The sequence below is a fragment of the Schistocerca nitens genome, chromosome 2 (assembly GCF_023898315.1).
Source record: "Schistocerca nitens isolate TAMUIC-IGC-003100 chromosome 2, iqSchNite1.1, whole genome shotgun sequence".
Taxonomy (NCBI): Eukaryota; Metazoa; Arthropoda; class Insecta; order Orthoptera; family Acrididae; genus Schistocerca; species Schistocerca nitens.
The window spans coordinates 608962933-608985102 of NC_064615.1; the positions used below are offsets into that span (position 1 = coordinate 608962933).

The 22170-nt window shown below is 42.8% G+C and overlaps 1 protein-coding gene across 1 annotated transcript; it reads left to right on the top strand.

The window, feature by feature from the left end:
• The first annotated feature begins 14571 nt into the window (after positions 1–14571).
• On the top strand, positions 14572–16177 carry LOC126235193 (uncharacterized). The gene is made up of 3 exons (XM_049943923.1): positions 14572–14599; positions 14929–15111; positions 15927–16177. Exons 1-3 carry the CDS (start codon positions 14572–14574, stop codon positions 16175–16177), a joined length of 462 nt encoding a protein of 153 aa, XP_049799880.1.
• Positions 16178–22170: the final 5993 nt, after the last annotated feature.

Here is a 22170-nt window from a genome sequence, read left to right on the forward strand (position 1 = left end):
CAGGTGATGTATTTTTAGTTCACTGTCACAATATGTTATCTGCGGATGGATCCTACGATTTTGCACGCCCTAAACAGGGTTTCTCTGAAATCTCTCACACAAAGTTTTTCTTGTTCACCTGAGGCCACGCTATCCAGTCCGCAGACTGGACTAGGGAGAACTTTGGGGGATTGCATTTTTTACCACTGCAACTGCTTCGTTCCGTATTTTCATAGACCCTGACGGTCTGCGCCTGGGCGCCAGCCTACTGAGAGTCTGTCCTCCACAAAGTTCGCTCTCCTGCTTCCTGTCGGCCGTAAGAATACTGGCCAGCTCATGAAACAACACCACTGCTTGCGTCTCAAGAGAATGACATCACCCCGCCTCCCCCCTTCGGTGGTCCATCGTTCCCTAGTGTTCGCCTGCCCCGGACACCACAGCGTCCGCCTCTACGCCTCATCATATGGCAAGCACGAAAATCCAACAGAAAATAAAATGCACAGAAAATTAGTACTGCCCCGGCAAACAATGTCATGTCACTCCTTACGATTCAAAGTGCTATTGTCCTGTGTCATTAGCAAGCTTCTCCATTCTGTCTCTACCTATATGGGTGAGAGGTCGCTAGCTGGAGAGGTTAGCCACCTCTCCTGTCTCCCTCCTCACAATTCGAATTTTACACAGGAAGTGACATACTGAAACATTGCTACCGTGGCATCTCCACAGAAAAATTTTGGAAGCACCTGTCTCCTCAAAATATATTTGATGCCGTCGTCAGAATAATAAAGGATAGGGGGAAAAGGGATACACACTTTATACAAACATAAAGCATACATAAGAAAATTTCTCAGTCACACTCGGGGAGACCACTCCTTCCAGTCACACTTACAAGAGAAACTCACCATCGAACCCTTCTTAGATTTGGTGGTAAGATGGCCAGGTGAAAGCTCGTCAAAAACTGAACACAGATCAGGCATGAAAACAGGATGGAGGTGTACTGAACTGCGCAAAAAGAAGTAGAATCGAAGCAGTGAACGGTTCAAGCTCTAGATGTGCAACATCGAGCGAATTCGAGCAACAACGGCTCGTGATTATATGATCTCGGTACTGGACTGCGAAGGAGGTGATCTGTGTTCAAATCACCCTCGTGGCTTATAATTTGTTTTCCTCGCAAAATTATGAACTGTCCGTCCGGACACTGAAGTGTCTGTTCGCTGTATTTAACTTTGTGTCTATTTCGTGGTGTAACGGCCGTTTGCAACAGCGAGGTGTAAGAAGTACCACATGTTAAGACTATTACGTTCCGTTTTGGAATTTTTGACTCTTGAATTCCTTTGTTGTAACATAGTCCACACGCGTTTATTTGTTGCCCTCATTTCTGTGAGAGGTTTATGCTGCACCTCGGCCACTCAAACTATTCATCACATTTACCTGGGACGGTAATATACTCTTACCACATGACTCATATTCTATAACCAATCTACGGTATGACAATTACCAAGACTCAAGAAGGGTAACAGACACGTCAAGGACAGGACGAAAAGTTCGTAATTTTCTGAAAAATTGAGTACGAGAGAGGTCTGACCACGACTCCCATTTGCAGTCCAACACTGTGACCACACAACCACGACGCCTGCGCTCTTGCAGCTCGCTCAGTGTTGCACATCTTGAGCTTGGACTGTTCACTGTTTCTGTTTTGCTTCTTTTTCCACAGTTCAGTACACCTTCTTCCTGTTTTCATGCTTGATATGTGCTGGGTTTTTGACGGGCAGTCCACTGTGCCATTTTACCACTAAATCTGAGGGGGAGTGTCCCTTGTTAGTACTGGACCTGTTGCTGTAGGAAAATTACTTGATGTTGCTGAAAGCATTCCAATCTCAGAAGAATCACTCAACAAAACTCTACATGACGAATCAAAGAAAAAAATGGAACTCGACCCGACAGTTTGCTAAACGCATTCACACCTTGAGAGAAGAAAAAATATGATCTTCGAATATCTCTGTCTTCCACTTACACAAAACTATTAGTGGTCCCAGTAATCACAGTTCCTCCATCTAGTGCTGATATAAGGTCTAGGCACACTTACATACTTATCGTCTCATTACAGAACATTTTTATGAAAGCAATACTTGTACATCAACTGCACCTACATCAACAATATATAACAATAACAAGTTCCTTGTGTTGGCAATTTTCGCAACAGCTGTATATAAATTACCGCAGTTAAAAGAAAAACGGCTTTTGTATGCTGCACATTAAGTTACTTTATTTATCTTGTGCACCCAGTTACAAGGCATGCCTTAGTTACAAGGCATCTTCAGTGGGTGTCAGATCAGCGTCTAATTCATTATTTTTGAGCCAAACAGCCTTCTCTCAGTTGTAAACTGCTTGCAAGTTTGCACTTTTACTTTTTGTCATTGTTTTCAACACAGAGAAACAGAAAATGGTCGTTAAATTGTTATAATTCTGTCTTGTGCCAATTGTTATGTTCGAAGGGTTTTCTTTATTTTGGGAATTATTGCTCCAGAACCTATAGTAATTTATGTGTATCAAAAACTTTGACATGAAATGCTAATCTTATGCATCTGTTTTTCTAGTGTTGCCAAAATTCGCCTCAATCCAGACGCACCAGCTCAGGACCCTATTGTTCATATCAAGAGAAAATTATACACTGTGTATGAAGTTGTAAAGCTGGAAGAAAATCAACTGTCGCCTCAAGCAATGATATAGTCATCTGAATCATGCGATAAAGACCTTGCAGGAGAAGAAACACATATGTGAAGAGTGTTTCAATGCTTAACAGCGTATGCAGTGTAAATGAAGAGCTGGCATATCAGTTTGTCAAGATAGTATGTTCTCTGTTATTCTTAGAAAATATGGCTCAGTTTTGTCTTAAGCATCAATGTTTAACTTTCATTCTAGAGGAGCATATGATAATACTGGGTTTATGATTAGTACTTGCTTGCCGCGTCCTAGAACGGTAAGGGGTAGCAAGTGGGACACCTTGTTTCACAAGTGATGCAATGTGTGCAAAGAACTCCATTGATGTAATGGTTAGCGAAGTTATGAGTCAATGTTTAAACATGACACTGTTTATGAGACTGAGTGAACGCGTGAGACGTAATTGGTCACTTGCTCATCAGTTGTTATTAAAGTCTGGTGTAGCGCAAGTAATGAGAAAGCTGAAAATATTATTCTTACAGAAACTTAAGTGAATCAAAATGCAGTAACGTAATTACTTTCAAGGACAATGAATTCCATTCATGATAAAATACACTGTTTAAGAGCTGCAAGTTTATTTTGTTTGTGAAACGGAAATAAAGATTTAGTTTCACAAAGCGATGGAGTATTGTTTTCTTGAATATAAAATGATCATCAAAGAGTATAATCTATTTGCTGCTGCCGGCCGGTGTGGCCGAGCGGTTCTAGGCGCTACAGTCTGGAACCGCGCGACCGCTACGATCGCAGGTTCGAATCCTGCGTCGGGCATGGATGTGTGTGATGTCCTTAGGTTAGTTAGGTTTAAGTAGTTCTAAGTTCTAGGGGACTGATGACCTCGGCAGTTCAGTCCCATAGTCCTCAGAGCCATTTGTACCAACCATTTGCTGCTGAAATTCCTTTTTGCAGACATCTGAACTGAATATATGTCCAGTAGCGATTATAATGGTAAGTTAAAATCAAGACTCAAATATATACCCCCAATTTGTGTAAAATTCTCAAAAGAAATTGACAGTATGTACAATGACCTTAACATTCTTATAATGAGAAAAAAATAAATAAGAGAGACAAATACAGGCCTTACTTGACTTTAAGTGCAAGCTTTTAATTTTATATGTAATGCTGAAATGCACCTAGGCTCAACTTTCATGCAATATTATCGTGTTCCTCTAACTAAAAAGTGTCATTTCAATGCTTACAATATGAAAATCGCATCTTCTGGTTGCGGAACGATGGGAACGACCTTGTGCCGCTTATACTGTTAACTATTACAGCTAATAGTTCGGCATAAATTAAAACTAACGGTTGTTCTGATACGATTTAGTCAACGCTTGGCGCTGAAATTTCGCACCAACAAATTAAATTCTCAACTGTCTGATTATGAGCATTCCTCCGCGAAAGTATGTCATATCTAAATACATACTCAGATCTGACTGCCAGTTCAGTGGCTTTAACTAGATATGGAAAGGTCGACACAGGGTTCTCAGGAAGACACCGTTTTTTTGCTGTCAAAAAAACGGCTGACTGCCCTACCCTCTTCTTATCATAGGTAACTCCATTCCCTTTATTCTAACCTAAAAGTGTTTTTTTTTTCTTACTTTAAAAGCAGTACGTTTACTTGGATTTACTGTCTATAATTATTTCTTTATTGTGGGACTTGCAGCTTATGTTATGTCACAATAGGACATTAAGCAGGGAACTGGAAAACACTACGTTGAAAATAATCGTACGATCAACAACTACAGAGAGCAATAATGGTTTACTCAAAACTGGCAAATGTACATCTACAACGTCAGAACATGTACCGATGAAGGCAAATAAACCAAAATAAGCTTATAAACTAAAATAAAATATCAAGCAGCATACTGTTTTCCAATTCTCTGCATATAATTACTTAATGAAAACCTCCAAATAACGTCCACCGAACGGCACAGTTAGCATTGTGCCGACACCAGTTATCCACTTCATCATAATAAGTGAGTGAACTCGTCACTGATTATTCAAAATTATCGTTACCACAGCCGGCATGCTTACAGTTGTTTAGTATCATTTCCATTTTATCTTATTCGAGTACAGATGTTACTTATTAAATAACTGTGTAATTATTATATGTGGATAAATTATACACACATCATAAAAAGTTTTGCATCAACTCGGTTCCCAGACTGCCGGAACCTGTACAGAAAACTGGAATTGAGATCAACATAAACATCATTTCCGCCCTTTTTATTGCTCATGAAAACCACACATTGCATGTACAACAGGAAGTTCTGATTATAACTAATGCAATTACAATCAAGGAACTGAACCGGTTACCATCTAAATCTAATCACAAGACCCCTGTTTGTTTAACGGCAACCTGTGCCTTGGTACAATTGTTCCGACTGTATTTCCGACCAGGAGATGATTCATTAAAACATTAATGATAGGGTATAAGCTTGAAAGGAAAGGAGCCGGCCGAAGTGGCCGTGCGGTTAAAGGCGCTGCAGTCTGGAACCGCAAGACCGCTACGGTCGCAGGTTCGAATCCTGCCTCGGGCATGGATGTTTGTGATGTCCTTAGGTTAGTTAGGTTTAACTAGTTCTAAGTTCTAGGGGACTAATGACCTCAGCAGTTGAGTCCCATAGTGCTCAGAGCCATTTGATTTTTGAAAGGAAAGGCAAAATGATATCAGAACAAATTTTTAAACAACTAGTGTCTAGTACTGTCTAGTACAATACTACGGGCTATATTTACGACCAAAGAGCCGACCGATTAAAACTCTGAGGGTTGCGTACAAACCAGAAAATAATGAAGAAAGGCTATGTGACCCATTTTTAAACGACAAGCAGTGTCTTAGTACAATGCTACGGACTATGTTCACGACCAAAGAGCCGACAGAGTGAAACTCTGAGGGAGGGTACAAATCGGAAAATAATTAGGAGGTCGGGTAGACAACGACACCAGTCGCCACGAGGATTGCAGAATGCTACTCCCCTTATCAGCAAGCAGTTCCATGGATCCACGGTGCGTCGCGACGGTTACTGAGTGGTGCCGATGACAGCCAGGTAGAAGGGAGCATCAGGCCACGAGCGGTCGTCCGACCCGATTGTTGCCAATCAACCGACGGGATGTCGGCCTGCTGCTTGTAGTCGACGCTGAGCCCTGTGCACTCCGGTATCTTAACGCTGCGCAGTCCCCCCTTGCGTAGCTCGGGGCTTCGGCCGCCCGGACCTCGTGACCGCCTCTTGTCGCGTCGCTACCGCCAATCCCCAAAATTCGTGCCTCGTCTCGGGCCAGTTAACCCCGTATATAAACACATAAAAAAAGATGTGCATCACCTCGGTTCCGAGAGTTCCAGAACCTATACAGAAAATTGGAATAAAGATCAACATAAACATCATTTCCGCTCTTCTTATCCCTCATGAAAACCACACATTGCCTGTTATACCACCATAAGCGAGACCTTCAGAGGTGGTGGTCCAGATTGCTGCACACACTGGTACCTCTAATACCCAGTAGCACGTCCTCCTGCATTGATGCATGCCTGCATTCGTTGTGGCATACTATCCACAAGTTCATCAAGGCACTGTTGGCTCAGATTGTCCCACTCCTCAACGGCGATTCGGCGTAAATCCCTCATTCGGCATGTTGTTGGGCCCATCTGTACCGCGCTACATGGTGTCGTGGTTGCAAAGATGGACCTCGCCGTCGACGTCCGGAGTGAAGTTGAGCATCATGCAGCCTATTGCGCACAGTTTGAGTCGTAACACGACGTCCTGTGGCTGCACGAAAAGCCTTATTCAACATGGTGGCGTTGCTGTCAGGGTCCCTCCGAGCCATAATCCGTAGGTAGCGGTCATCCACAGCAGTAGTAGCCTTTGGGCGGCCTGAGCGAGACATATCATCGGCAGCTCCTGTCTCTCTGTATCTTGTCCATGTCCGAACAACATCGCTTTGGTTCGCTCCGAGACGCCTGGACACTTCCCATGTTGAGTGCCCTTCCTGGCACATAGTAACAACGCGGACGCGATCTAACCGTGGTATTGACCGTCTAGGCATGGCTGAACTTCAGACAACTCGAGCGGTGTACCTCCTTCCTGATGGAATGACTGGAACTGATCGGCTGTCGGACCCCCTCCGTCTAATAGGCGCTGCTCATGCGTGGTTGTTTACGTCTTTGGCCGGGTTTAGTGACATCTCTGAACAGTCAAAGGGACTATGTCTGTGATACAACATCCACAGTCAACGTCAATCTTCAGTAGTTCTGGGAACCAGGGTGATGCATAACTTTTTTTGATGTGTGTATTTCAGCTGAGGACACCACCCACAGATACCAACTCTTCCTCATAGTTATTGGCAATGGAGCCGCAAGCGGGATTGTCGATGCTACACCTCAGCCAGTGGCGCCAGACAGAACAGTCTACTAATTCAATGGCGCCACGGCTCAATAGTGCCACTACCATAATCTGTGGGACAAGTTCATTTGCTCAAGATCATCGATCATTTTACATTGTGGCCAGAAGTCGTCATATTACAAGATACATATTCCGAACTGGTCGCGAATGCACGAGTGCACTTATGGTTCTCCAGGTTCGGCTTTCCACAAGATTTAACTTGCAGATCACGAAGGGCAATTTAGAAGTCAACTTTTTAGTGTGCTCTTACTACTGTGCAGTTGCAACCACCTCCACACTACAAGCTACCATCAACCCAGCAATGGAGTGGTAGAATAGTTTCACCACACATCTAAAACAGATCTAATGTGCAGCTCATCATCGTAGTCTGAAGCACTGCCGCTGGTCCTATTCGGATTAGGCATGAAAGTGAAGGAGGGCATACAATACTCTCCCACACAGTTGGTCGATGGTTAGCAACTTAGGGTTCCAGGAGAATTAATCATGCCAGCATCCACATAGCCAATTGTCCTTGTGCTATGTACACAGTTCGTACAACAGCTCAGCATCAGAATGAGGAACATTCAGCTTACCAATCCCGTCAGACATGGAGACTAGACGGGTTTATTCACAGAGACCTGTAAAAAACGTCTCATTGTGGCTCAGGAAAGATATACCCAGGACCTCCCGTGAAGTTCTCGTAGTCAAATTATTCTTAGGACCAAGAGCTGGCTGAAACCCAAAGTGGTAAACCCTGAAATATTTAGCAAGTTGTGGGACGTATATTGGAAAGACACATTACATGCTATGAGGACTGTTTATTGCAGTTCACATACATATTGACTCTATTGAGGTCGAAGTTGAGTGTCACAGTGAAGTTATCTGCTCACACACGGAAAGTGTAGGTGAAACCAAGTTAATTGTTGGATATTTTTACTGGCCACCCAATTCCTCTGTGACAGTTCTAGAGTCATTCAAAGAAAGTCTACGGTCAGTAGCACATGAATACCCAGATCATCCAATACTGGAGGCGACTTTAACGTTCACAATATAGACTGGAATGTCGATGGATCCATTTTCGGGGAGTACAACTGCCTTGAGTAGCTACCTCGGCAATCGCAATGGAAATACGTGAGAACTTTAAGCTAAAAACAGGCCAGCCAGATCTTATCGAAAATGTTAGTATAGAAAAGGGGATTAACGATCATAATGTCGTTATACCAACCATCGTTAGGTAAGTTAATAAATTTGTCAAGAAGACTAGTCGAGTGTTTCTGCTAGATAGAGTAGATAAGCGTTGTTAGCTTCTCACTTAGACAGTGAACTGATATCGCTTAGTTCCACTAAGACGGACGTAGAGAGATTATGGACAAAGTTTAAGCAGACTGAAAATCGTGATCTGGAGACTTATGAACCTAGTAAGTGTATAAAGGATGGAAAAGTACCACCACTGCTTAATAATGAAATTCGGAAAATGCTGAGGAAGCAGAGGCTGCTGCGCTCTCGGGTCAAAAGAGAATGCATAAATGACGATAAGCAAAGATTAGTAGAGATTCGTGCATCTGAAAAAAGATCTATGCGCGAAGCATGCAGCAGCTACCACCATCAAACCTTAGCAAAAGATCTGGTAGAGAACCTGAGAAAATTCTGGTCCTATGTAAAATTGCTCATCGTGTCTAAGGCTTCCATTCAATCCCTTGTTGACCAGTCTGATGTGGTAGTTGAAGATAGCAAAACGAAAGCAATAGTTTCAAATTTCATGTTGCAGAAATCGCTCACACACAAGAATTGAACAAACATAACATCATTTGGCCATCAGACAGACACCTGTGTGGACAACATAGTAATAAGCATCCTTGACTAAGAGAAACAAGTGAAAGATTTGAAAGAAAATAAACCACCAAGTCCAGATGGAATCCCATTTCAGTTTTACTTGATTCGATCCCTACGGCATTAGCACCTTACCTGGCCTGCATTAACTCTCGCCCAGCACAAAAAGACCCAAGTGCCTGGAAAAAGGTGCAGGGTAGAAGAAGAGACCCACGAAATTACACACCAATATCCCTAGTAGTAGGGCAAAGTATGTTCTGAGGCGTATTGTTAGTGCAGGTTTCATATATTCAGGGGCAAACTCGATTGATTTATGACACCCACCCCTCCCTTTAACCTATTGTTATGCTAATTCATTTATGACCCCTGGGGTTAGATTTAAGCCCCCCTGGAGATATCTCAGCCTTCTGATAAACCCCATCCCTCCCTCTCCCCCTTCTCCTCCCCAACCCTTTGGGAAATCCCCAAAAGTCCCTCTCCCACTCGTCAATACAAGTGCACTTTTGATATCAAATTAATTGACTAATTAATTAAATTTATCAATTAATTACCCCTCCACCTTCTGGGAAATGCCAAAGCCCTCCTCCTTAACCGGAAAAAAATTGGTGGGAAAATCATTTAGTCTGTGTAGAGTATTGATGTGGAAGGTGCAAATATTATGCTCTCCAGAGATTATATGTCCTACTTATATAATTAAAACGCTGCATATTGGAGGTGTTGTCTTCTTGGAAATATTTCCTTTGTGTATGCTCACCTTGACATGCAGGGATCGACTGAGTTAGTACACAGTGCCACCACCAGAGGGCATCCTATCCATCGTCTCCACCCTCCCTGCCCTTCCCATGAAAAATTGGAAGGAAAAGTCGGTGAGCTGTCAGTGTGGAAGTACAGAAGATCACACTTCTCTTCTCTTGGAAACCCTGCGCCACTTCTGATATCAAATTAACTGACTAATTAATTAAAGTGACCAATAATTGGTGGGAAATAGCTTGTCAACTCTTATGACATCATGGGGATTTCCTCACACAGTTAGGTCAAAATCCTTAATGTTAGAATACTGTCTCGATTGTGATTCGATCCTTCAGCCTCAAGTACCCCATCCCTCTTTCTGGAAAAACTAACACACTTTCGATTGATAGACTCAATAATGAAACACAAAACATATTTGGCAAACTGAGGTCTTATAACAACATTTGACAATCATGCATGTCTCACATACAGATTATGATGGCACTTCTTTCTGATAGTGGATGAAAAAACACATTGCATGTGAAACCATGCTCTGGGGGAGTTGATCCACTGGCTCGATTCAGAATAGTGCCAATCACGTTTTCTTGGACACACTGTACTGCACCATATGCGCAGGGCAGCTGGCAACCCTTTGAGTCTCCAGTGTTGATAGGAGGCGTTGGTTGCCTGCAAAACTTAACCCACCTGAGGAGCCTGTGATATACGATATTGGCATCCTTTGAAATTCGATACGACACTCACTTCCTCCTTCTCTTTGTCTCAAGTGGTTACTTCATCACTTCCTGTTTAAGTGCACCAACGTGTGCAAACACACAGAGACCAAGATCTCCTCCCCACCCCTCGTCCCTTCCATCCCCCTCTCGCCCCTCATACAGACCTGGCACTGTTGGTTAGTGCATCTCTTTGTTCTGACACTTCCACTGCTACCAACAAAGGCATTCGAGAAGATGTAGGTAGCGTCTGTTGTGTTCCACAGTAACTACTCAATTGTCCTGAAAGCAGCGGATACCTGGGAAATCCCAAGCGCTCCCAAAAATGCTGGGCTGAGGAGGATGTGTTGGAAATATTCCTTCGCTCTATCAGACTGATTGACTAATTAATTAAATCAGTACCCTCTGTGCAGACACTTTCTCCTAGCATATTACTGGTCCATACTAGGACTGGTATATTTTGGTGGGATTCGATCCTGCAACCATTCGGTTTCCAAACCCTACCTAATCTTCTTTTCTCTTCTTGCCTCCTGTTGCTGGATACTACACAGTTACATCGTTTGATAGGAAGCCCATTTCATTGGGGGTTTCTGAGAACTTCAGATTTCAGGTCAATTGCATGCTCTGTCCATAACAATCTGTGGAGGGTTTGGATTGATGTGTGTGCTTGCAATACCACTAATGGCAACAATAAATTGACCAATCGGGAACTTGACGTCTCAATTGAAAGCGGTGCTCTATAAAATGATAGTTGGAATTTCAAATTTTAGTGTGAACTTGTACCGTCACAATTGTGAAATTCCTGACCATGGGTCTGCTACGTGTATTTTATAAAGCATTATGGAATTCCTAAGTTTGTTCTCTCAGCTACACCAGGACGAAGAAGGAGGAGAAAAGGGTGAACCATGTGACAGGGTAATAACAACAACAAGTACCACTGCAAGACAGAGTGCACTGCAATGTATTGAGAAGCACTAAACCACAATCCTTGCAGTTGTCACACCTAGATGCCTGAGGTCACTGAAAAGACTCATACATACAGCCCACTCACCTCCCAGTTGCCCATATACAGCACGCTCGCCCTCTTGTACACCACTAGCGCCATAGATCAGAGGCTGGAGAAAATTGCTACTGTGACCATGGAGGGCATCTGGAGATGACTGGGGTGGTAGGAATTCGGATGTTAACAATACCTCCACCGCCATCACTTGTAAGTGATCAGTAGTGAATCGCTCAGTTTTCCTCTGAGAATACACGCAACACAAGTGATCGATGAGACAGCCAACATGTATTGAGTATTAGTTCGCTATTCTCCTGTCCAGAGGTCGACACACTTAGGTTAACTGCATCCCCCTTCCCTGCCTGTCCAGTTCAGCAGGCTCACATCTTAAGCCGGAAAAGTGAATTCTTTCTGGTCACTGGCCACCTTCGTTACTCACCTCGATGACAAGCAGAGTCGTCCTAGGAAACCAGCCACATATTTATCAGTGTAATTATAATTAACTATTGTGATTGCAGCCTCAGGCTTGTGATATTCGACAATAAGTGAAGTACCAGAAATACCTCCTGCTGACAGTTGTGGCTCTAGAAATATCAATTGCCCATGTAAAACTACATTCTTCTTATGACTGCACGTAATTTTCCACGTAAAATCTTTCATCCCCTATACGCCTATTGATGTGTTGAAATTCGCAATGTTCCATGTCAAATTGAGATGTCTCTTACGTCTGGACAATGTAATTTCCTTTCCACATCTCGGAACATAATCCACAACAATTTCAGCGTAACATTTCCTACAATCATTTATAGGCGTATTGTGTGCGAAAAAATATATATATATATACAAATTGCTCGACTAAGACAGCGTTGCGAGTGCATTATACTAGAGCACATACATTTCGGCTTAATTTTCAGGGACCAAGCAAACAGGTAGAGAAACGTTTGCATATAGCAAAACTGTCCTGATCGAATCTAAGTATATTTTAAATTCCTCTTGCAAAGCACTGTACCTGTTTAATATTTTCGAGGAAGAACACTCAGAGATGGATCTAATGCAGCTGGCAAAAATGAGTTTGTTACGAAACAAGAACCTGTTAGAGCGTCATACAAAGATTTTGGTTGTTACATGACCGTGAAACTGTGATTAATGACACATATTGAAATTACACGATGCGTACTGGACGCGCAGATAATTCCGCTGTCCGCGACACCGGACACAAGCTAAATTTTTTTGTGGCCGTCCAACCTTCAGGTCACCCCGCAGCCACGGTCCACTTTGCTCACAGCAGCGTTCTTGGCACATCAAGTGACTACTTTCGTTTGTAGCACCTGCACCTCAAACCAGCAGACCAAGGTGTCCCAGAATATTGCGTTCCTATTGGCTAATGGTGAGTTATGTGTTCCAGAACACTGTATTCGTATTGGCTGACGCTGAATCAGTGAAGGTTTATAAATCCTACCCCCTCCATTTCCTTTCTCATTCTGTCTTCATCCTCCGCCGTTGTGTGACATCGATTGTTTTGTTCTCGCTTGTGCGCGTTAATCGTGTTTGTTTCGTCCCTGATCTAACATGAAGCGTTCAGCGTCATCAAATGGTTCAAATGGCTCTAGACACTATGGACTTAACATCTATGGTCATCAGTCCCCTAGAACTTAGAACTACTTAAACGTAACTTACCTAAGGACATCGCACAACACCCAGTCATCACGAGGCAGAGAAAAATCCCTGACCCCACCGGGAATCGAACCCAGGAACCCGGGCGCGGGAAGCGAGAACGCTACCGCACGACCACGAGCTGCGGACTCAGCGGCATCAAGCAGCAGTACTGCCAACAGCAAACGACAGAGACCATTAGAGAAGGATGATAAATTACCTGGTAAGTACAGATTCAAATTGAAAACTGCAACTTTTTTTGTCACTAAGAATTTCATATTATTGAATACATGTCGTCTTATTATTTCAGCGTGTATTCACTGAGTCCCTGATGAACAAAATGCTGAGATGCATCAGCGCCAGCAACAGCAGTGGCAGGCGTATCAGCGGCAATAACAGTTATATCGCCGTAAGCATATGGTTTCGCCTTCCTCTTCATAGAATATGTAATATATTGCGACCAACGTGTCTGAGGTTGTTGTAGATGATTTCGAGGGACCAGAATCGATAACTGTAGCTTTTTCTTTCACTAGGAATTTCACACTAGTGTTGAATACATGTTTCAGTATTTGCCCAGCGGATGTTTGACCAGCTGCATGCTGAGAAGCAGCAACGGCAGCAGCAATAGCATCGTAAGTAGTGTATATATTTCTCTTCTTTGTTGTACTGTGTCTGCGTAATATCTTGCTGTTTGACAAAAATTTTATTATACATGTAATATGGAGCATATTCTTTGTTGTTGTTGTAGTAGATGATTTCCTGGATAAAGAAGAGGAATAGGGAGTGGTATGCGCCGAGCATAAGCAGCAGCCATTGCAGACCTCCTGTAAATGCATATTTTAAAAAATATTTTTTATCGTAGTCTTTTGTGTTATTAAATCAATATTTTACTATTGTAGCCCCCAATCCATCTCTCTGATACCATCTACAATAGTAAATCTCCTTTCAGTGCCCTCTGTGATGTTTTGAAGATACGGGTCGGCGAAATGGCTAGACACGGCACACGCTCTGAAGGTAATTCAAAATAATACCTTATTCTATACGCTAACTTTACTTTATTATTTGCTTTACATATGTAAAAATAGTCACAAATGCGATTGATATATGTTTTTTCCAAATTATCTCTTATTGTGAATACAGTGGAGCTGCAATGCCATTGGATATGTCGGGTAACTAGGGGAGGTCCCAAGGAGACAGAGTGATATAGGTAGCTTATATATATATATATATATATATATATATATATATATATATATATATATATATATATGCACTCTTTCTTCTAACAAATAACTAGTAATCTTTCTTTCCTTGCAGCAACAGGCGATGTTGGAATGATGTACTTGTTTCTCATTACTCTCTCTATCCTCTTCAGTCCGTGGGTCCACATGCGTGGACTTCGCGGTTTTATTTCGTAAAGCTTATGAACAGTTTCTATCGACTAAATACCTCTAGTACACGTTTGTGGAAGCTTCTTAGTTTCAGTCCATACCACCAGATTGCACCACAATCTGCTTGCAGTGCACACTGTGATGTTTTGAAGATACGGGTCGGCGAAATGGCTACACGCGGCACACGCTCTGAAGGTAATTCAAAATAATACCTTATTCTATACGCTAACTTTACATTATTTTTTGCTTTACATATGTAAAAATAGTCACAAATGTGATTGATATATGTTTTTTTCCAAATTATGTGAATACAGTGGACATCGAAAGTCGAATTACACGTATGTGTACTTCAGGTCTCAACCTCAAAGTTTTCCTGCTTACCTTATTCGTTGTGAAGTTTTAGTTGTTATGGTATTGTGTGAAGAAATCCTCATAGTTATCCAATTTTTGTGGCAAAATGTTATATAATGTTTAAGATCTCGATTATTTAAACATCAAAAATTAATTTATGGCATTATTTTCAGGAATCAACTATGAAGACGTACTTCGGATGATGGAGGAGAGTGACTTCAGTTCACTTTCAGACGATGAGAGTCAACAATTGTCGGATGGGGAGGCTGTCCCTGAATCTACAGTCACTACTGAACAAGCAGACATAGAAATAGAAGACCCTACGCCTGGTTCGTCGCAGGACAGTGGACGTACACGTAAGTTAAAATGGAAGTGCTCAAAAATGGAAAACAAGGAACCTGGTGAAGATAATTTCGAAGATATGAGGGATGGTGTGTTAAGGGATCCTGCGGAATACTTTTTCGAATATTATGATAAGAATTTTTGGAATGTTGTTGCAGAACAGACAAATCTACATCATGTGTAAAGTAATAGTAAGAATTTGAACACAAATATGAACGAAATTCATCCTTTGTTGGGATTGAAATTCTAATGGGTACGCTCAAGCTACCACAAGCCAAGATGTACTGGAGTAGGCTACTTGATCTGCCTCTGACTCGGGACAGATACTTCAAGTTACACAATCATTTACATTTTGTAAATAATTTACATGACCAAGATAGGAGTGACAAACTTTGGAAAGTGAGGCCTGCGATTAATGTTTTCAGGAATAAGTGTCTCGCTTTGCCACGATCTAAGCACTTATCAATTGATGAGCAGATGATTCCATTCTCTGGCTGATGTGCAATGAGAACTTATGTGCCATCGAAACCCAATCCTCTTGGGTTGAAAAACTTTATTTTGGCATCTTCAGATGGTTTAGTACTGGAGTTCATAATATATACTGGCAAAGAAACAGTGCCTGTCACTGAATTAAAAGAAATAGGTTTAGGTGCAAGTGTAATTAATCTGTTGACTGTGACAGTTCCAAACAATGGGCAGCATGTGATATATAGTGACAGATTTCTTACAGGCATTAAGTCAATTCAGCTTCTCTTAAGCAACAACATGTATCAAACAGGTACTGTAATGAAGAACAGAATTTCTGATGTGGCTTCAAAATTCAAAACAGATTGTGATCTAAACAGAGGTGAATGGGATGAATATGTGAGGGAAGACAAAAAGGTGTGTGCACTTAAATGGAAAGATAACAAGGCTGTCATTTTGGTATCATCTTGTGTTGGGAGTGAGTCGCAAGTTACTTGTAAGCGATGGTCAAAGGCGCAGAACAGAAGTATTGATGTACCACAACCAGCTATTGCGAAGAGTTACAATTGTAACATGGGTGGTATTGACCAATGTGACAGATTCATGGCCTACTAAAGGTCAAATACCAGAGCAAGAAAATGGACAATCAGACTATTTAACCATTTTATTGATTTAGCTATTATTAATTGCTGGATTATGTACAAAAGAACCTGTGCAAAAGAAGAAGTACCAAAGTGTAACAGACTGTCTCTAATAAACTTCAGACTGAATGTGGCCAATGTAGTGATAAAGGGTTCTCATGTCAGAGGGTCCTCACAACTCTCCAAAGAAATAACCTTCGATCAACAGGAGATCACTGACAGCTCAGGAGAAGATGAAGACAATAAACCCAAAAGAAGATAAGTTGTTTCCATGCCAAAGAAGCCAACTCGATATGACCAGATTGGTCATCTTCCCCAGTACATAGAGGCAAAGAATGCTTCTAAATGTCGTTTTGAAGATTGCAAATCCCGCACAAGAACCTTGTGCAATAAGTGCAATGTTTATTTATGTGTGACTCAAAACATAGTTTTGTAAAATTCCATCAACAAAAACTTTAATCTGTTTTTCAATGTATTATTTATTTACCAGTTAAGACCTGAAGTTCACATATATGTACCTAAAATATTTTGGACTGTACAAAAAATTTAAAAAAAAAACAAATAATGTAATCCTGAATGTAATTATGTGTAAGACTAATAAAAACAGCACTGAAAACATTGTTCCTCACTTATTTTATCTTCGGGACTCAAGAGGCTATCTTCTACAGCGGCTGCATCATAGAAACAATTTCCACAATATATCATGGCGCATGTACCGGATAGGTGAAGCCTGCTTTGGCAACGCTCCCTCGTATAAGACAGATCTCGTCACTGCAGAGGTCGCCGCCGCGGCTACTCCCACTGCCATTCCAGCTGCCACCGCTCTGGCGTCCATGGCCCAACCTCCTCCTAGCAAACGGATCTGGACTGCGGTAGCAGCAGCCTCAGCCAAGCTGCTTGCACTGGCCCGATACCACAGCATCTCCTCCTCCTCCACTTTCTCGTTCTCTCCGATCTCCCAAGGTAGGGTGCATACCATACCCCTCTCACGTCAGCAGAAGCAACTTTGTCGTCTAGCTGTAGAAGTATTAGTAACAGCGATGGTCATGTGGCTAGCAGCAATTCTCTCTACTGTTCTTTTAGTGAAGGCCATCAGCTCAGTGACACCATACCACAGTTGGAATACTTAATGATTGCGGGTGCCTCTGAGGCGCGAATCTTGTTCACTAGAATTCTAAGAGAATGCCTTCCTCTCATGGAAACGGAGCTCCTCAAGGCTGTTAATGATCCGCGGTCTCTCGCCATTAAATGCAGTGCAGTGCACTGAACAATCGCATCCCCCCCCCCCCCCCCCGCCACCGAGTTCCCTCTGGATTGAAGTCTTCATTATCTGTGGGGGGATAATGGCATGATAATGCAGAGCACATCAATCACCAGGTGGTTTCGTGAGTCTACCTTGAGGGCTATACTAGCCTGGTTTTCCGAGACAGTAGTTACAGGGGCAGCATTAAGCTGGATTCTGCACCTGGAATCCACACACATGTTTATAATCCGGTAAATGGAGAGTCCAGCTATAACAAGCTCCCTAAGCATATAACAGACAAGAAGGCATGCTTTAATGTCAAAAATAAAAACTATCAGGTTTGTTTTGCATGGTGAATATTGACTTGCAAAAGAAATATTAAAGAGTATCCAGAGCGCACATATAGATATTGTGGAATCCTTGACATTCACAAGAGCTATAAATTTTATGTGATGGTATTCAGTCCTCAATTAAACTACAGGACATACGTAAATTTGAGATTCGGAATACAGGAATAGCAGTTCATGTTTATGGACTGGAGGAGCGCAAGTCGGATGATCAGAAAGAGCATAAAGTCATCAGCCGCCTGCATTTCTCAAAATTTGCTAGTGACTGTGAGATGCATGTAAACATGCACTTATTTTCTGATGATAAAAATAGGAGAAAGCACTTATCATTACGTTTGGATCAAAGATATGTCCAAAATCCTTCCCTCTGAATTGTCCAAACATTGTCATATAAAGCATATTTACTTAAGGTGTCTCAACTAATTTTCCTCAGACACGTTACTAACACATTCTGCTTCCAAGGACCCGGTATATGTTATCATGCCTACTGAGGAAATAAATTCATAAAATTTTAAAATGCCCACCATCAAGAATGATGCCCATTGATGGTATACGCTGACTTTGAATGCCTACTCGCTCCTGTGACCCGCTGTGAAGTGAACCCCACAGAATCACATACCACCTTCACAGAAAAACATGTACCGTATGTGGCAGCATAAAAAATTGTATCGGCATATGATTTCAAGTCTTAATGGCTGCAGATCTTATTCCGGGGAGAATCCTGCAGTTTAGCTTCTCACGGAGCTTGAAAAATTTTCTTGGGAGATTGACAAGCTATACAGCGACAGCATTCCAATGACCAAATTGAAGAAGAATGAAGATGCGTAGTGGTTGACTGACATATTTGTGGGCTGTCGTTAGATAGAAAAGCAGAAACTCCTTGTAGGGACCACTTTCATCGTAAGAGGAAAATCCTTGTTGCAGCTCACGACACATGCAATTTGAAGTACCAGTTACGAAGACACATAGCCGTTCTCTTCCATAATTTAATTGAGTATGACTCTAACTTTCTTATTGAGCTCAGGGAGAAAAATCGGGTCAGTGCCCTACCTGAGGATGTCATGAAACATATTTTATTCTCCAGACGAATGACGCCAAGAATTACACTCTGCTTCCTTGACTCGTTACGTTTTGCAGAGGCACCACTCCAGAATCTTGCCGAAACTTCACTACTGGATGGCGCCCCACTCTCTCTCTTTAGCAACACTGTCAGTCAGATTAATATTCAAATTTTAGGTCATGATCTCGGTATTCCCCAGTACTACATTTGGTATGGGTGGTTTATGAATTTTCTACATGAAGAAATTGTAAGCAGATTGTTCATGAAGCCTGTAGAGAACTTGTATCCGAGGGTTTGTAGCAGAGACGACGAAGAACGGGGAGAGAGATGGATTGCGGGCCATAAATGCTGAGTCCAGTGACCTGGCTGTGCAAGTGATTCTGGGAAGCAGCGCTCTATGGATTGTACCTGCAGAGGGACTTCAGGCCATGGGACTCCCCTCTTCCACTTAGGGTGGGCGCAGGAGGGCACCGGTTCAAAAAAACATTTTACCTGGACCAGGTGACAACCTTGCTAAGGTGGCCAGCTGGCAGAAAGTGGGTGGAGGAAGCCATTTAAGAGAGACTGCCGTAATCCGAACTTTTGTGCTAAAGGTGCGAAGATGATAAACCTCTTGAACATTATCATGTTAGAAGCTATGATGACAGGGACAGAGCGGCTAGTGCGCGTTTTTAGTGGAGGCAAGACTGTAAATTCCCTGACGCCAGGAAGTCGCCAGGTTCTTTAAGCTAGCCTCAAAAACATAAACTACTGGCCATTAAAATTGCTACACCACGAAGATGGCGTGCTACAGGCGCGAAATTTAACCGACAGGAAGGAGATGCTGTGATATGCAAATGATTAGCTTTTCAGAGCATTCACACAAGGTTGACGCCTGTGGCGACACGTACAACGTGCTGACATGAGGAAAGTTTCCAACCGATTTCTCATACACAAACAGCAGTTGACCAGCGTTGCCTAGTGAAATGTTGTTGGGATGCCTCGTGTAAGGAGGAGAAATGCGGACCATCACGTTTCCCACTTGATAAAGGTCCGATTGTAGCCTATCGCGATTGTGGCTTATCGTATCGCGACATTGCTGCTCGCGTTGGTCGAGATCCAATGACTTAGCAGAATATGGACTCGGTTGGTTCATGAGGGTAATACGGAACACCGTGCTGGATCCCAACGACCTCTTATCACTAGCAGTCGAGATGACAGGCATCTTATCCGCATGGCTGTAACAGATCGTGCAGCCACGTCTCGATCCCTGAGTCAACAGATGGCGACGTTTTCAAGACAACATCCATCTGCACGAACAGTTCTACGACGTTTGCAGCAGCATGAACTATCAGCTCGGAGACCATGGCTGCGGTTACCCTTGACGCTGCATCACAGACAGGAGCACCTGCGATGGTGTACTCGACGACGAACCTGGCTGCACGCATGGCAAAACGTCGTTTTTTCGGATGAATCCAAGTTCTGTTTACAGCAACATGATGGTCGCATCCGTGTTCGGTGACATCGCGGTGAACGCACATTGGAAGCGTGTATTCGTCATCGCCATACTGGCGTATCACCCGGCGTGATGGTATGGGGTGCCATTGGTTACACGTCTCGGTCACCTCTTGGTCGCACTGACGGCACTTTGAACAGTGGACGTTACATTTCAGATGTGTTACGACCCGTGGCTCTACCCTTCATTCGATCCCTGCGAAACCTTACATTTCAGCAGGATAATGCACGACCGCATGTTGCAGCTCCTGTACGGGCCTTTATGGATACAGAAAATGTTCGACTGCTGCCCTGGCCAACACATTCTCCAGATCTCTCATCAATTGAAAACGTCTGGTCAATGGTGGCCGAGCAACTGAGTTGTCACAATACGCCAGTCACTACTCTTGATGAACTGTGGTATCGTGTTGAAGCTGCATGGGCAGTTGTACCTGTACACGCCATCCAAGCTCTGTTTGACTCAATGCCTAGGCGTATCAAGGCCGTTATTACGGCCAGAGGTGGTTGTTCTGGGTACTGATATCTCAGGATCTATGCCCCCAAATTGCGTGAAAATGTAATCACATGTCAGTTCTAGTATAATATATTTGTCCAATGAATATCCGTTTATCATATGCATTTCTTCTTGGTGTAGCAATTTTAATGGCCAGTAGTGTATATTTCATCGGCATGACTGTTTGGAAAGCTTAACGATCTTCTTTCAGAAACTGGGAATGATCGGCAAGGAAAGATTAGATATCTCTGTAAATGAGGGACTGTCATCCTGTCTAGGTAGACGTTCTTTGCCGAAACATGACCATGTTTATCGCGAGAACGAAGCCTCCCTAGTCTAAAATCTCTTTTTTCAGACAAGAGAGATTTTGAGTCGCTGATTGGCCCCTCTCAGGATACGCAAAGCAGAGGCTTGCTCCCCCAGCGTGGGAACCCCGGTGTTGTGTGTGGATTGGCTACCAGGCCAACAGAACAGCCAAGAGGGGAGCTTCATTGAGGAGAGGATAGTTCGATTGGTTTGTACAGTGTGGAGGCATTTTCATTTTTGCTAATTCGGATCTCGTACCAAGGGTTGATGGAAAGTGGTTGTGATTCTTTGTCTTCTTCATATTCTGGTCCCCCTCTCGTGGAGAACTTCAGGTCTTTCCCTAGTGTGTGAGACTTGTGGCCTGTAACTTGTGGTGGACTAAGAGCCAGTGCCAGTTTCCGACTGTACGGATATTGGATCTATATATCATCTTGTACATATCATCTGTCACGAGCCGGCCGGAGTGGCCGTGCGGTTCTAGGCGCTACAGTCTTGAACCGAGCGACCGCTACGGTCGCAGGTTCGAATCCTGCCTCGAGCATGGATGTGTGTGATGTCCTTTGGTTAGTTAGGTTTAATTAGTTCTAAGTTCTAGGCGACTGATAACCTCAGAAGTTAAGTCGCATAGTGCTCAGAGCCATTTGAACCATCTGTCATGAGAGTGAACTTATTCGTCCTGAGTTGGCCGTCTGACATTTGATAATTCCAGCAAGCACCATCATGTCTGTGATTTAAATTGGTTTGGCCAGACAAGCGAACGGATGCCCTCACACTGAAATCTGTCAGGATTTCAAGGCTCTAATAGGGAAGTTCATGCCTTCAAATAATCAGAACGCCAGTCCGCATAGTTGCAAATTTTCGTGTTTGACATTTCAGAACACTACGAAAGTTAATAAATCAGTCAAGAAGGCTAGGAGAGTGTTTCTAATAGATAGAGCAGATAAGCAGTTATTAATATCTCACTTAGACAGTGGACGGACACCACTTAGTTCCACTAAGATGGCTGTAGAGTAATTATAGGCAA